This window comes from Barbus barbus, assembly GCF_936440315.1.
Source record: "Barbus barbus genome assembly, chromosome: 5".
NCBI classification, from domain to species: domain Eukaryota; kingdom Metazoa; phylum Chordata; class Actinopteri; order Cypriniformes; family Cyprinidae; genus Barbus; species Barbus barbus.
Genome location: NC_136733.1, coordinates 35,768,471 through 35,782,622, shown reverse-complemented (window position 1 = coordinate 35,782,622; position 14,152 = coordinate 35,768,471). Strand labels below are relative to the sequence as shown.

Below are 14,152 nucleotides of genomic sequence, written 5' to 3'. Positions count from 1 at the left end.
CACCTTCTCTGAGGGTGACCTGCAGACACTGACGCTGACATAAATGTAACTAGTATTTCATAAAAACCATTTATCAATTTCAGTAAACCTAATCTGTCAACAAAGTCATCCGGAATCCTTTTAAAGGTGGGTAATTGAGTCTGCTTAAAAAGTAAAGTGTATTGAGGCATGTGGAGGCAGTGTATATTCAGCATTCAATGTTTCCAGCATTCAGTCACCAATTCCAACAAAATACACTGTTTTGAAATTGCTTTCTCAGCTGACCAGGGCGCCCTATTTTAAAGTCTTGAGAAAATGATTTTAATTACATGCATGAATTTACAATTAACCAGCTCTGGTTACATTAATACATGAAATAGCGAGACCCAAGAAAAAACTTGATATGTTAGCCTTGGGTTGGAGGTACGGGGTCAAAGGAGTTTGAAAAGTACATATTGTCAAGTCAGTCCTGCTACACAGCTCCCGTGGGTGAGCAAAGATATCACCTCTCTCACTACATGAGAGGCTTGAGAGAAACTCCCGTCAGGTTTTGGAAACCTCAGACAGGAATGAGAGCAGAATGTAAATGGCTTCTTTACTTTGACTGGTGAGAATTTTCCATCATACCGGTGAGCCAAAAATGGATTTGTGCCAAGATGTCTGCAAGAACAAACAAACAGAATTAGACATATGCTACCGAGCTTTTCTCAAAGACTGATGTTCAATAAACTGCAACACCTCAATTTATTAAGTGCAACATATGCAATATAGAACTGTTTTGTATATGGATGCATACTATTAAATGTACACTCTTAAAAACAAAAGCTCTTCATTGGGATCTGGTTCCATGAAGAACCATTAACGTCCATGGAACCTTTGCGTTGCACAATAAGTTCTTTATAGTGAAAAAAGGTTCTTTAGATTTTGAAAATGTTCTCCACAAAAAATGTGACTCTCCACCAAAAATGGTTCTTCAGTGGCATCACCATGAAATCTTTTGGAACCTTTGGAACCTTGCTTTCATACGGTATAGTATTCTCTATAATCAAAAATGTGCTTTATGATGGAATTTAGTTGTATTTGAAAACCAAACTAAATTGGACATGTTTTAATTTTATATTCATGTTATTTTATACATAACAAACTACAGTTTTGTTCATGAAGGACACAAGCTTCTGCTGCAGGTCTTCTGAGATGTCTTTTATGAACTTGTATCTGTTATGGCCTTTAAGTTTAATGTCACCACAGAGAATACTCTTGACCTTTTGTAGTAGGTAGCAGTTATGAGACAACTATATTACTCTTTCCTTCTTTGTTCTTCTTTGTTCCATTCGGTCCCTATAAATATTTATAACTGACATTTCTGCAGTGCTTAAAATGTATCTAAAGACTTTCATAAAAACGCCTTATAATACTATATATATAATAATACTAACATGAAATTGAATATCAATACATTACTTTTAGAATCCATAAAAATCAGATAAAGAACCTTGAAAATGAAACTGATTTATATTTTGTTTATATTGTCTTTGAAATGAACATTTGCCACTTCAGAGAGATGTGAGTAATCGGGTCAAACTGCAGTTGTCCTTTTCATGTGCTATCTCTCCATGAGAGCCGGATCAGCAGCCCTCTCTCCTCAGACTCTAGGAATAGCGCCACTTCCCTTAAATGCTATTAGCAGACAGATACGACAGAATGGAGGAAGGCTGATACAATTATTGTGTGATTCAGACCATCCACAGTCTTTCGGCCTTGAATGTTTACAGGTCAAATTCTGATGTGCGTGCACACACACACACACACACACAAGGAATGGTTTGAGGTTTTCTGGTTTTTCGTCTTATTTAGGCACACACAACAGTCAATATGTCCAGTCCTCTCTAGGGTGGTGCATATTGTGCCAGGCTGGTACAGCTATCATCCGACATTAATTGAACTGAGGGCCACTGAGGACTGTTAAGGCATGGTATTTCACGCCATCCTGATAGGACACCAGGAGAGTAGGAGGAGAGAATTGCTTTGAAGTGATTCATTTGTGGAGGACACCGTGCCATACATCACCAATGCCACACTGAGTATATGAGTTTTCACTCTATAAACAATGGATCTCTTACACGGTGGAAGCTTTAAGTCTCGCTAATCTTTTGTGACATTGTTTATCTACACATAAATGCTTGATTTATTTTTGAAGCTAGAATCAATGCCACATTTTGAAAAACTTCTTAAATTTACAATTTAAAACCATTGCATCTACCGCATTAAATAATAAAAATGCCACAAGTTTAATTTTAACCAGAATGTCGCAATAAATCCACTTAACAATGAATTGCAAATTTACCAATCATTGACTGCACTTTATATTACTGGCTGTTCTGGGTCATTTAATATATCTATGGCCCTTTTTCACAGAATGTGATGAAGTTTTTTATATTTATTCTTTATTAAATTCTTTAAATGAGTGTTTCTAAATCAACAGCAGGGAGTGACTGCCAATATGGCATCTTTTTCTTCTCTTTGGACCATTTTCTCTTTTCAAAAGTCATGGAAACGCTATTCTGATTTGTTTCATTTTTTCTTTTGCTACTGAAGCAAAAAATATATATTTGTTGAAGTTTCCGTATTCCGTTCACCATATCGAAGTTTACCCAACTTCCACTTCTTAGAACCATGGAAATGTGAAAAAAAATTATAATAATTTTGATTTATTGCCAAATCAAGCTAAATAAATGATTTGCTCAGTTGTAAAGGTTAGTTTCCCCCTTCCACGTGTAAATGAAAGGGCACTAATGAAGTCAAATAACGATGCTAGCAGTGAGTGTTTACACCAGATGTGTAAAGAGATTAGATGAGGCTGAATCACAGTCAAGGCCATTCTTATCTGATCAGCTTGATGAGAACTGTACACCAGTTCCACCAACTCTAAATAAATTATTGTAACAGTTGAAGTGTTCTAATTGCATCATGAGGACATTTAGAGACTGTGGGGGTCCTGTAGGACCTCAGAACTCATGTGAGTAAAACACAGAGCCGACAGTAAACAAGGACATTCAAGGATGACATCCAAGCTGTGATATCTGCACTGAGGCAGCAGTGCTCATAATGATCACAGAAACTATTTCAGCAACCAACACAATCTTCTTATGGTTTACTTGATGTTGTCTCCTGTAAGAACTACAGGGCAGTTAATTAGTGATAAAAAAGAGAGAAATTCCTCTTGAGGTTGAGATTAGTCCAGTTAGCAGCGTCATTGTTTAGTATTTAGAATAGAGAGGCTGGGGGAAATTATTTCAATGTGTTTTTCTGCATTTTTATAGACATCCACAAAATACTTTTGTTGTTCAAAAACAAATTAAATGTAAAATTTGATTATTTTGTGAAAGTGCAAGAAACTTACTGCAACAACTGAAAGTTACAATAATTTAGGAAAGATGTTATTAATGTATGACCTGATTGACCTTTAATAAAATATTCACAAAAATATCCTGAAGATAAGGGGGTGTTCAGAGACATGACGAACATTTCTTATTTCAGTATGTCAGCCTGATTTCATGCTATGACTGATTGGAGACTTATTTGCATTGTCATAGTTCTGCTCTCCTGGGAGGCATAAATATCTTGAGTTGGTAAGTTTATGCATTCACCAGGAATCTTATGCAAAATACATTCTTAAATAAAACACCTCACTTCCTGAGTGATATCCGCATATTTAGGAACATTTAAATGACCTTATTATTTATATTACTGAGGTGGGCAGATGCATTATGTGAACAGTTACAGTGTCCATAAAACAGGTTGAAAAAAATGTGTTTATTTTACTGTGAAAACAACTTTAACATGATAATTATTAGGAGATCCAAGTCACCAGAGTCAAACCAGAAGAATTAGGTCAAACTATCAAAGAGCTTAAATTATTAGAGCATATTTCACATTATCAAGACTCGCTGCTGAGCCTCGTTAATGGGTTAATTTATCTGAGTCACCTTTGTTTGATATAACCCAAATCATTACTGGGTTGAAATGAATCATTGCCCTCTCCATGACACTATCTAAGTCATAAATCTCAAGCAAATATGCCTTAGTGGAACTGTTTGTAGTAGGAAATTTAATTTAGAGAAATATATTCAAATTTTGTTGACAAAAGACATTAGACCATAATAGGAGGTACAAGGAGAGACAAAAATGTATTTTTATACTCTTGAGGCAGTGCATGACGTATACAATGCTTATATTTCATTTTCACTCTGCATGAAAATTTTAGGGTGACCAATATAAAGATGTATTTGATTAAAATGTAAGTTTATATATGCTACATCATATATGTAGTACTATGCAAGTGCCAATTAGTCCAGTATTATCATATATTATGGACACCTTCTGTTCAATAGACCCTAAGCTGTTTTCTCTCTTGATAAACTGATTATATTCTGAACACGTGGATTTCTATAAAAAAAAAGAGAAAGCAACAATGAACAGTCATCCGTGTAAATGCCTCTCTAGGCTATTACAGAGGCAATCAATGTTCCCAATAGCGTTTGGGACAGTAAACGGTTACAGTGCAATACAGGTTGCATTTATGAGGTTTTGAAGTATCTCTCTCTGCTCTGTTAGTTTATCAGATTACATTTTTCATGCTGTGAAATATGCTATTGCTTTGTTTTATCAATGATGTTTTTCTCTGATGTAAGCAAAATTGTCTACAAGTACCGATCTATCAGACAAAGACAAGCTAATGTTTTGCTACATCATTTTAGTTCAATTAAAAGAAACTATGACAGAGTTATGAGCATCAGAACAGACTCTTCCATTCCAGTCGTGATATTGTGCCTTTCTCTTGATCCAGTTTGCTCTAATACCAGACAGTTTTAGGAGGACTAAAGACTAAGGATGAAAGAACTTGGGAGATTTCAAAGAGGATGTGAATTAAAACAAAAACCACGTCACTTGCAATTAAACAAAACCAATACATATAATAGGAATATAATAGCTCTCCGCTCATGAAACTTTGTTTTTTTTTTCAAAGTTTTACATGTTAAACCACTACAGAGACCAGTTTAAATCCTGTATTCTGCCCGAGAGTAAAAGCTCATTTCATTTATTATAAAGTAACTTTGGAAAATGTGTTAACTTTGGTTCATCCAGATGCAATAACTATCGAATAACATGCAACTCTGAAAACAAAGCAACTTTATTTTTTATCATAACCTTGTAACAAAACTTGAACAAACATGCACTGTGGCTAGCTACTACATTTTACCTAGGCGTTACAAATAGGCTACGCAACTGAGACTAAAGTTATTAGAACCGTTTTATGGTTTAACACATACTGTAGACCTAATATTTCATGGTTTTCTTCATATAAATTACACCTCGCACGTGTAATATTTAAAAATGTATTATATTAGCCTAGAATGCAAGGCCCGATGCACTTCCATAGATATATGGAAATCCTAAATATACGCTGATCTTAGAACTACTTCTTCAGCTCAGTTCACACTCGCTTAGTTACCGACAAACAGCGAAAAAACTGAAGAAAAATGTGAAAAATTGAAAGAGCTTGATTGAAAGTGGCCTTTGATATGTTACTCGCGTTTGAGCGCGCGCGTATAGGCGAGTGACTTTGGCTGAAGGGACAAGCATCAGGCGATCGCGCATTCGTGGATCAGACCTCACCGAGGACGCAGCAGAGCACAGCTTTCTTGGATTTCTGTTTAGCATCTCGAGTTTGCGCAAATCAGTTACCATCAGTCATTTCTAGTAAATCAAAACGTTATTTGTCGTTCTGTGACGGAGGATCTATGTTTCTCGTGTGCTTTGTCGTTTACTTAAGAGCATGCCACATTTTCTCCGATGTACCTAATGGACAAAAATAATTAAAATGTTAGAAATTTCGGTGATTGGAATGCTTCAACATATTCTGATTTGTACAACTCGAGACCGTTCGACTACCTGTAGGATTGCATCAAGCGCGTGAGGGAGGCGGTGATGCCCAGGAGGTAATGCGCATTGGTATAATGTGACACAATTCGGGTTTTTTTTTTGTTTTGGTTTTTTTTATGCACTCGAACGGAGGTTTCTTTTCACATTGTGCACATCTGTACGCGGTGAATATAAGCTAATGGAACCACCGTAATCTCAAGGAGAGCCGACGGCACGTTGTTTTAGAACAGGCAGTTGGGATGCTCTACGTTTATCCTTCAAACCCAGTTGAAGATGTACAAAACACGGGGACATTTCCAGCAATATACGCGTACCTGTACCATACAAGCTCCGTCTGAATGGCAATACTTGAATGTTTGAATTCCTGAAATCATATGACAAGTTTTTGCACCTGATGCAAAGCAATCCGTAATCGATCATTCCTGCATGAGTGTGCAGAGTGACTAATCGCACCTGGACCACAATAAGACAGGATGGAGACGAATCAGACATGCGTTTTGATTGTTGGCTTTGAGCTATCAGTAAGCGCTCTGTAGTAAAGTTGCAGTGGCCGAACTACAGGTGCTTTATGAAGATCAGGACACAATCGTTAGTTTGCCCTCGCAGAAATGCCAGTTCGTGCTGTGACTTCCAGGTTCATGTACAGGGGACTTTGCTCAATTCCAGATATCCTCTCCTACAGGGCTCCCGTCAGCCTCCCCGAGGATGAAGTGGAGGGTAAGTGATATTTCATTGTGAGTAGCAGAGAGACGTTATCTGTGGCGATAGTGCTGCCAGTAGTTTGTGAATGTGGATTTCAGCACCATGGAGAGCGCCCTGCGGCAGCCTCTACTGTCCACAATGAAGAAACTGCTTGTTTTTTCTATACACTATTAAACATGGTCGACAAATAATTTGAGAAAAGTACATATTTTCATTTAGGTTTCATTGTTGGTTTTGAGATAAGCGTATGAACAAACGCCATCAGATTACATCTATAGTGGAGTTCAAGCTTACAATTTGAAGGGTGAAGGTGGGCGTTCATATCTGATCACACACTAATACAGCCGCAAATTAATCTAGTATTCAAAATTTATAAGTAATACTAAATCTTTAGGCAAAGACACGTTTAAAAAACACATGTAAATTACATGAATTGATCATTTTAATGGAAGCACCACATAAAAAGAAATGATCTTCATTCAAGTGTCTTGAAGAAAACACATTGCTTGGAACTACATAGATTAAATGGCATAGTTTCATATATATATATAAAAAAATTTTTTTTTTTTTTTTTTATGCATGCTGTTTTTGTATACAGCCTTTTCCATGCATGTGATACACACACCTAGCTAACGCTTCTTTCAGTTCCAGAGAGATAGAGGCCTACCTCTTAATTACATATTGATGTGGGAAATTGTCATATTCTTTTTCTTATATGAAAAAGAAACAAATTTGAATTAAATGTCTATGCTTGTCTATGTTTAGCTACAATTAGGTTACTGTCCATAGGCCATATGACACGGTTAATGCCTTATTAGCTTATGAAATTACAATTATATAATTTATCTAATATGTTAACGTTAACAAACTTCCACAGTTAATCACATGCATATGTGTGTGTGTGTGTGTGTGTGTGTAATGCAATGTGTGTGTGTTATGTGTGTGTGCATATATATATATATATACATACACATAATCACATAATGTCATGGCTAATAAAATTATGGCTTGGCAAAAGAAAATATTTTCAGAATAACAAAATTTCCTTGTGACACTTATTACTTACTTTTAATGACAGATATTAATAAGGTTTTATTTTAATGTCTCCTGATATTTAAAGGACAATCAATCATAGCACTTATTTATCCTGATTTTACTTACTCTGATTAATTGGGAGGAAGTCTCAAAGTGGTCCAACTCTCCAATCAAGCATGCTGATATAGATAGATGTTGTCATGTTTAACATTAAAAAAGTTTGTGCCATTGTTTGTTGTAACATGGCGATGCATCTGGCACATCTGCAGAAATCCGTGAAGCCTTTAAGGTGTTTGACCGCGATGGGAACGGGTTCATCTCAAAACAGGAGCTAGGAGTGGCCATGCGGTCTCTTGGTTACATGCCAAATGAAGTGGAGCTGGAGGTGATCATTCAGAGACTGGACATGGATGGTAAATCAGCCCTCACAAAAACTACAGAAACATTCATATCTTTGGACACACATGCTCTGTGTATTTTAGCACATAACGTACGTTGTTAAATTGTGTGATATTCTCTAAATCGCTATTAATTTGTCTGGTTTTGATTACATGTAAGCCCTGCTAAGGGAGCATTTATCAGAAAGGCATGGTGGAATTGCAAATTCAATGCAAAACACCTGCAACAGCAAAACAATTCAATATTGTAATGGTTATTGTGAATCAAGGACTGATGTTTCTGATAACAATTCAAAGAGTCTGGCTGTTCTGCTGGATCAGCGTAATATTACAATCTCCCTCAAGAAAAGGTTAAAGTGAAGCTGGCCTGTGTTTGTGTATCTTTTATTTCACAGGAGACGGTCAGGTTGACTTTGAAGAGTTCGTAGCACTTCTCGGACCAAAATTGACTTCAGCTGGTATGCCTGACAGATTCCATGGAGCCGAGTTTGACTCCATATTCTGGAAGGTGTGGAGGTTTTCTTTGAAATAATCTCAATTATTTCTCCCCATAGTCTCAATGATTAGTTCTCTCTGGCTTCGGCTTTACTTTGTCCCATTGTTCTGTGACTCCCTGTGATTACTGGTGGAAAGAAGATTATTCATACATTATTCACATTCTGCAATTGACTTGCTGACATTTCTTTGATAGTAGTAGCACTGAATTAAAATTAATGTTGAAAGTGCCATTTTAGTCCATTAGAAGGCAATATTCTCTTAAATGTGCTATTTAGTTAACTCATCTGTGCATTGGCCGCTGATCATTTGTAGCAGTTATATCATAATTTACCGGGATATTTGGCACTTTGAACATTACTCCCTTAATGGAAAGGTCAATTTTACTCTCCTTTCTCCATGTGCCATTAGTGTGACATGCAAAAGCTGACTGTGGATGAGCTGAAGAGACTGCTGTATGACACCTTCTGTGACCATTTGACTATGAAAGACATCGAGAACATCATCATGACTGAGGAGAGTCACTTAAACAGCCCAGAGTGCCAAGTAGATATTGACAGTAAGTATTCATACTCTAACAATTCTCAAAAGCAAAGCAAAAAATGATCAAATTGTGGCAAACATGATACATTGACCTTGGCTGTTTGTCACATATTCGCTCCCTGCATGTGCCCACGCATCCGTTTCATTATGAAGTGTCTGGGCATTATCGTGTCAATCAAAATTGTCTGTCAACTCCATTAAAAACCCAAGACACAGAGGCCATTGCTGCAGTGTAGAAAAACGGTCTATTTTTAGCTGAAACATATTCTGTTGATAGTCCTGGGGAAATAAAGGAGCTCATGAATCTGTTTGAAGCAGGACAGTGGGGAATGTATCTGTAATACTGATGAGCACTTGAACATCTCGTACTCTTTGGTAGAAAATATATTTTTACTGAATATCAGCCACTGGCAAGTTTTTATTCCTTTTCGTAAGAAGCTTACACACACATTGTGTCTAATTGAAGCAAAAAACCAATACACACTTGAGGAGAAAGTTAAGAGATGAAATGTTTGTCTTTACAAAAAAAAAAAACGCAATAACACAAGCACGAGTGCTGTTGCTTTATCATCCGCAGCAGCTGGAAATATTAATATTGAAAATAGTTCATATTGAGTAATTTACATTTTAGACAATACTTGCAGTTGTCTGTTCTGCAACGCCAATTATATTTTTTTTAACGGATCCACACTGTGGCAACCCTGGGCAAAACACAATAGCCGCGTTTGGTTTTCTAAAATAACTAGCGCTTTTTAAATGAATGTTGTAATTACTAAATTATATTATTATAAATTATATATGTAATTACTCACCCAAAGACCCCTAAATTCACGTGTTTTGTTCCTTAGTGAATTAAAGTTTTAGAAGGAATGGCTTGAATGAATTATTTATTGACTCATTACTAATTGAATCAGTTCTTTAATGCGAATAGGTTGAATGAATGATTCATTGACTCACTCACTTGTCGCCACCTACTGGTGAATCTATGTAGCCTGCAGAAAGAGTCACTGAGATGTCTCTGCTACCAAAGAACACACTGAAATGCATAAATACAGACAAATGAAGTGATACAAACTGTGAAAAGTACTAGAGTTGTTGGACTTTAACGCTGCCTGACCCATCAGATTCAAGGATGTTGTATCAATATAAGTCTATTGGAAAAATCCAGTATTACCTATAATAACTTTTCTTTTCCAATTTCTTTAACTTGTCCCCAAAGCAAGTCCCATGCAACAAGTCAAGCACACCTGTGTGCGCAAGAGCTTGATTTGTGCCTTCGCCATTGCATTCATCATCAGCGTCATGCTCATCGCAGCCAATCAGATGCTTCGAAGAGGAATGAAATGAACAGTTCTCTTTCCAAGACAATGAATAGCTGACAAAAGGAAACAAGGTAAACATGCAAAAAAAGTCTCCTAATTTTACTCATTTCTAATGACCACCGTTTTAAAGTAACACCAAAGGCTGCACTTTCAAGCTACTATAAACTCAAGGTAAATACAGACTGTTGTTAGACAGACAAAATACAAATTTTGCCCAAAACAACATAGTTTAAAAGTGTCTTTATCATTGTCCTATATTAATGATCATTGTCCTATTAAATATGACATTTTTTCTTTGCTTATGTTACAAAGTAGACATCTATTATAGGACATCATACTCAAAGTATTGCATAGTTGTAATTCCCTTCATATCAATATTGTGTCAGGGTCATTATATAACATGACACAATGACACTGACAAAACTACTGTCTCTACCTTACACAATTTAGATCCAGTAGAACCTAGATTTATTTTACCAACATGGTCTCAAACATCAAAGGTTTGATCTGTGGGGATATTAATGGATACAGAATATAAAGAGGAAATAAACTAATTTCTCAACACTATATCTAAGTCACCATGAGTAGTTAGGTTTAGAGCAATTTAAAAAGAAAATGAATGTACTAGAAATCTACCAGTAATAAACTGTGATGGAAAATAGAGTATAAATTTGGTGAAAATCCAAAGTGTTACTGAATCTAACCTGTGCAATTGTCTTTTGTTAACTTGCAAAAACAGTATTTCTTCCAGTCTTGACTCTCAGGATTGTTTGTCGACAGGTCTTTTATTATATTGTCTGCTGGTTGTGTGAGAAAAAGTATTGTGAAAAATGACTGAATATTACAGGCTATTCGTATAGTGTGCCACGTCAGACTAAAAATGTTTTTTGTCGATATCTTGCAATATAACTGTTCTGAGTGTTAATACATATTTGCATGACGTGTTTCCTAGCATTTTGATAACATCAATCTTGTCAATTAATAATCGGTCTGTATCAATATTGTCATTATTTTCTTTAAGAACTTGTGGATTTCATTGTTCTGAGGTGTTGTGATCTGTTTAATGGTCCATTTTTAAATTTTAAGTCATGACATTAACGTTCTCTCATCATAATCGAATTTGTGACCACATTATGGTCAACGTGAAAATTACAGGTTAAGGTTAAGTTTGCTTTTAATGCAACTGTGTGTAATTTTTTTCAAAAACTCCTCTCAAATGTCTGTTGTGGGAATGAGAGGGTACAAATTTCCCCCAAAAGCGCGGATTGCTTTACGGCAGGCAGCATGCACGTGTACTGCTTTCCAGCGTAATTACGACAATGAATAGGCCCTTTACACAAGGACGTCAGCTAACTTCCGCTTTTCCGCAAAGCAGTGGATCCGTACTTCCGTTATACTTTTACACTGGAGAATTCTCGGGAAACTGCGGGAACAACTTGAAATCTAAAGACGTTTGCTGAGAGTTACTAATAATGTTACTTACAGTCAGGTTCTTTTGCAAACGTTATTCTACATCTTTGCATTAGATGGTTGGGACCTGCAGCAATGTTATAGATTTGCTCTCAGATTTGTATGAGAACGTTTACGTCTCCACACAAAATATATAGCCCACTTGTTATTTCGGTTTATTCCCTGGATAATTTATTTGATTTATTTCAGTTGCGGTTAATATTGTAATAGTGTAAATGTTCTGTATATTTACATGCAAGTGTAGTTGTTCCGCAATAAAAAAGACAAACGTCGTAATTTTATTTTATTTTTTTACTATGGGAAAAATTGCATGGATACAAGTAATCTTTTTTTTTTAATAAATATGCTCATATTACAAGTTTCACATCCATAAACGCACGTGGTCTGAAAAGAAACCCAGTATTATTTAGTTCAAGAATAAAATGGCTTTATATTGAAACAATTCAAGAAGGACCGCCGTCAAGCCATATGTGCTATAGAACTATGGACCTCTATAATTACTTAAATTCCTTCATTTATCTTTACATGTATACCCCTTTTTTGTGAATTATTATTGATTGATATTTTATGTTCATTAAAGACTATATGCAATGTGATCTCTCTTTAAAAAACTCTTTATTTATTTACATAAATGCTCACAAAACTTTTTAACAGTAAAAGCTTTTATGTAAACTTAATATATTTTGGTCATTCTACAGAAACGTCCACTTTTGGTATGGCAAGATGTCTTAAAATGTATTTATTTTTCTAACATTTAAACTTAGGCCACATTATTAGATTACCTTTTGACTTACCTTTTGACTTACCTTTTGACCTTATGAATACATATAAATGACAGCTTAAATTTTTATAGCTTTCTTGTGCACTTATTATAGCTTACTATTTTTTTGTCACTGGTGTTACCTTCTTTAATCAGTTTTTATGAAATATTATTTCTTGATTTTTTTTTCAGCACGTGTAGTCAGAGTTACAGAAAAATTATGAAAATGCATGAAATAAGAAGATTGTTTTATTTATGTAATGTGACAGTAACAATAAATAGGTCATACCAGATTTCATACGAAATCATGAGTAAATAAATCATTTTCATTTAAGGGTATAACACCAGTGACACAACTCCATGGGACCACCGTTTTCATTATATATTTTATAATATTTATTCAGCATTTTGTTTTATTATGCCATTTATATCATATATTTGATAGTTCTGAATACATTATTGTATTTTAAATGGTAGAAAAGCCTGTTTTTGACCTCAAAATAAAGCACTTTCATTGCTGTGGGGACAAGCAGTTTTGTGGTGCTTGGAATTCTTTATAATTCATTAAAAAGGTGTAATTGTTCAACTAACATATTGTTTCATTTAAAAATATAAAGAAATTGTAACCCTAAAGTGTTCTTCAAGTGTAATATTTCTGTAAAGTCTAGGGACAGAAAAATGGACATTTCCATAGAATGACCCATTTGTTGATCCCATTTTATTGATATTTGAATAGTACAAGCTTATGTTGAATATTATTCTTGTACATACAGACACTGTATTAAGCCGTACATAAATTTATTGAATGAAAAGTCTTTCTGTTACCACATGCAAATATCTCAAACTTATTTGACAAACATATCTAACAGCAAACCAGGAAATCAGAAAGTACGACTTCTCTCGACGTCAAGCGGCAAATCTCGCCGATCGGTATTCTGTAAGTTCATTTGAGATGCCTTGAATGAGGAAAGAGAGTAGAAAGCTGCAGTCATCCTTTAATCGTATTTGTAGCAGATGTATAAGTGTCTGGTTGAACTCCATGCTGATAGCAATAGCGCTTTACTATGCTGGCGGAAGTAAGAATACCCTGCTTAGACTCAAAACGGAAGTTGGTTGAAGTCATGTGAAAAGGGTCTATTCCATTCACTTAACTGCAGTGGGCTCCAATGTTGCAAAAAAAAAAACACAAAACTACATACAGTTGCTTTAAGTTAATGCATTCATAGTGTAACTCAAAGGGAATGAACCAGTGCAAATTATCCAAACGTGTTATTTTGAAGTTAACTTAATAGCTTTAAGTTTGGTGCGAGTTAATGGTAACAAGCAATATTTGGCTTATGCATACTCTGAAATAAATGTATGCATCCAGCATCTATCTGTAATTCATGCATTTGTCAGTAATCTCAGTGCCTAAACAGTGAATTGGATAGTGTTGTTCTGTGTGTCTTAGGTTTGAAGTCCAAAGTCTATATTTTTGTGCACTTTCTCAGTATATAATTCATGTT

At 35.4% G+C, this 14,152-nt stretch overlaps 2 protein-coding genes across 2 annotated transcripts in view; one reads left to right on the top strand and one right to left on the bottom strand.

Annotated features, from left to right (window-relative positions):
- Positions 1-14,152, bottom strand: part of LOC306869969 (CCN family member 1-like) — a 1,026,947-nt gene that overhangs the window by 523,153 nt on the left and 489,642 nt on the right. The gene's annotated exons all lie outside the window — the stretch shown is intronic.
- LOC306869329 (calcium-binding protein 7-like) lies at positions 5,792-10,442 on the top strand (the record flags this gene model as incomplete). Its single annotated transcript, XM_079416038.1, has 5 exons — positions 5,792-6,639; positions 7,929-8,072; positions 8,453-8,565; positions 8,964-9,115; positions 10,319-10,442. The coding sequence occupies exons 1-5, from the start codon at positions 6,531-6,533 to the stop codon at positions 10,440-10,442; spliced, it is 642 nt and encodes a 213-aa protein (XP_079272164.1). The 5' UTR covers positions 5,792-6,530.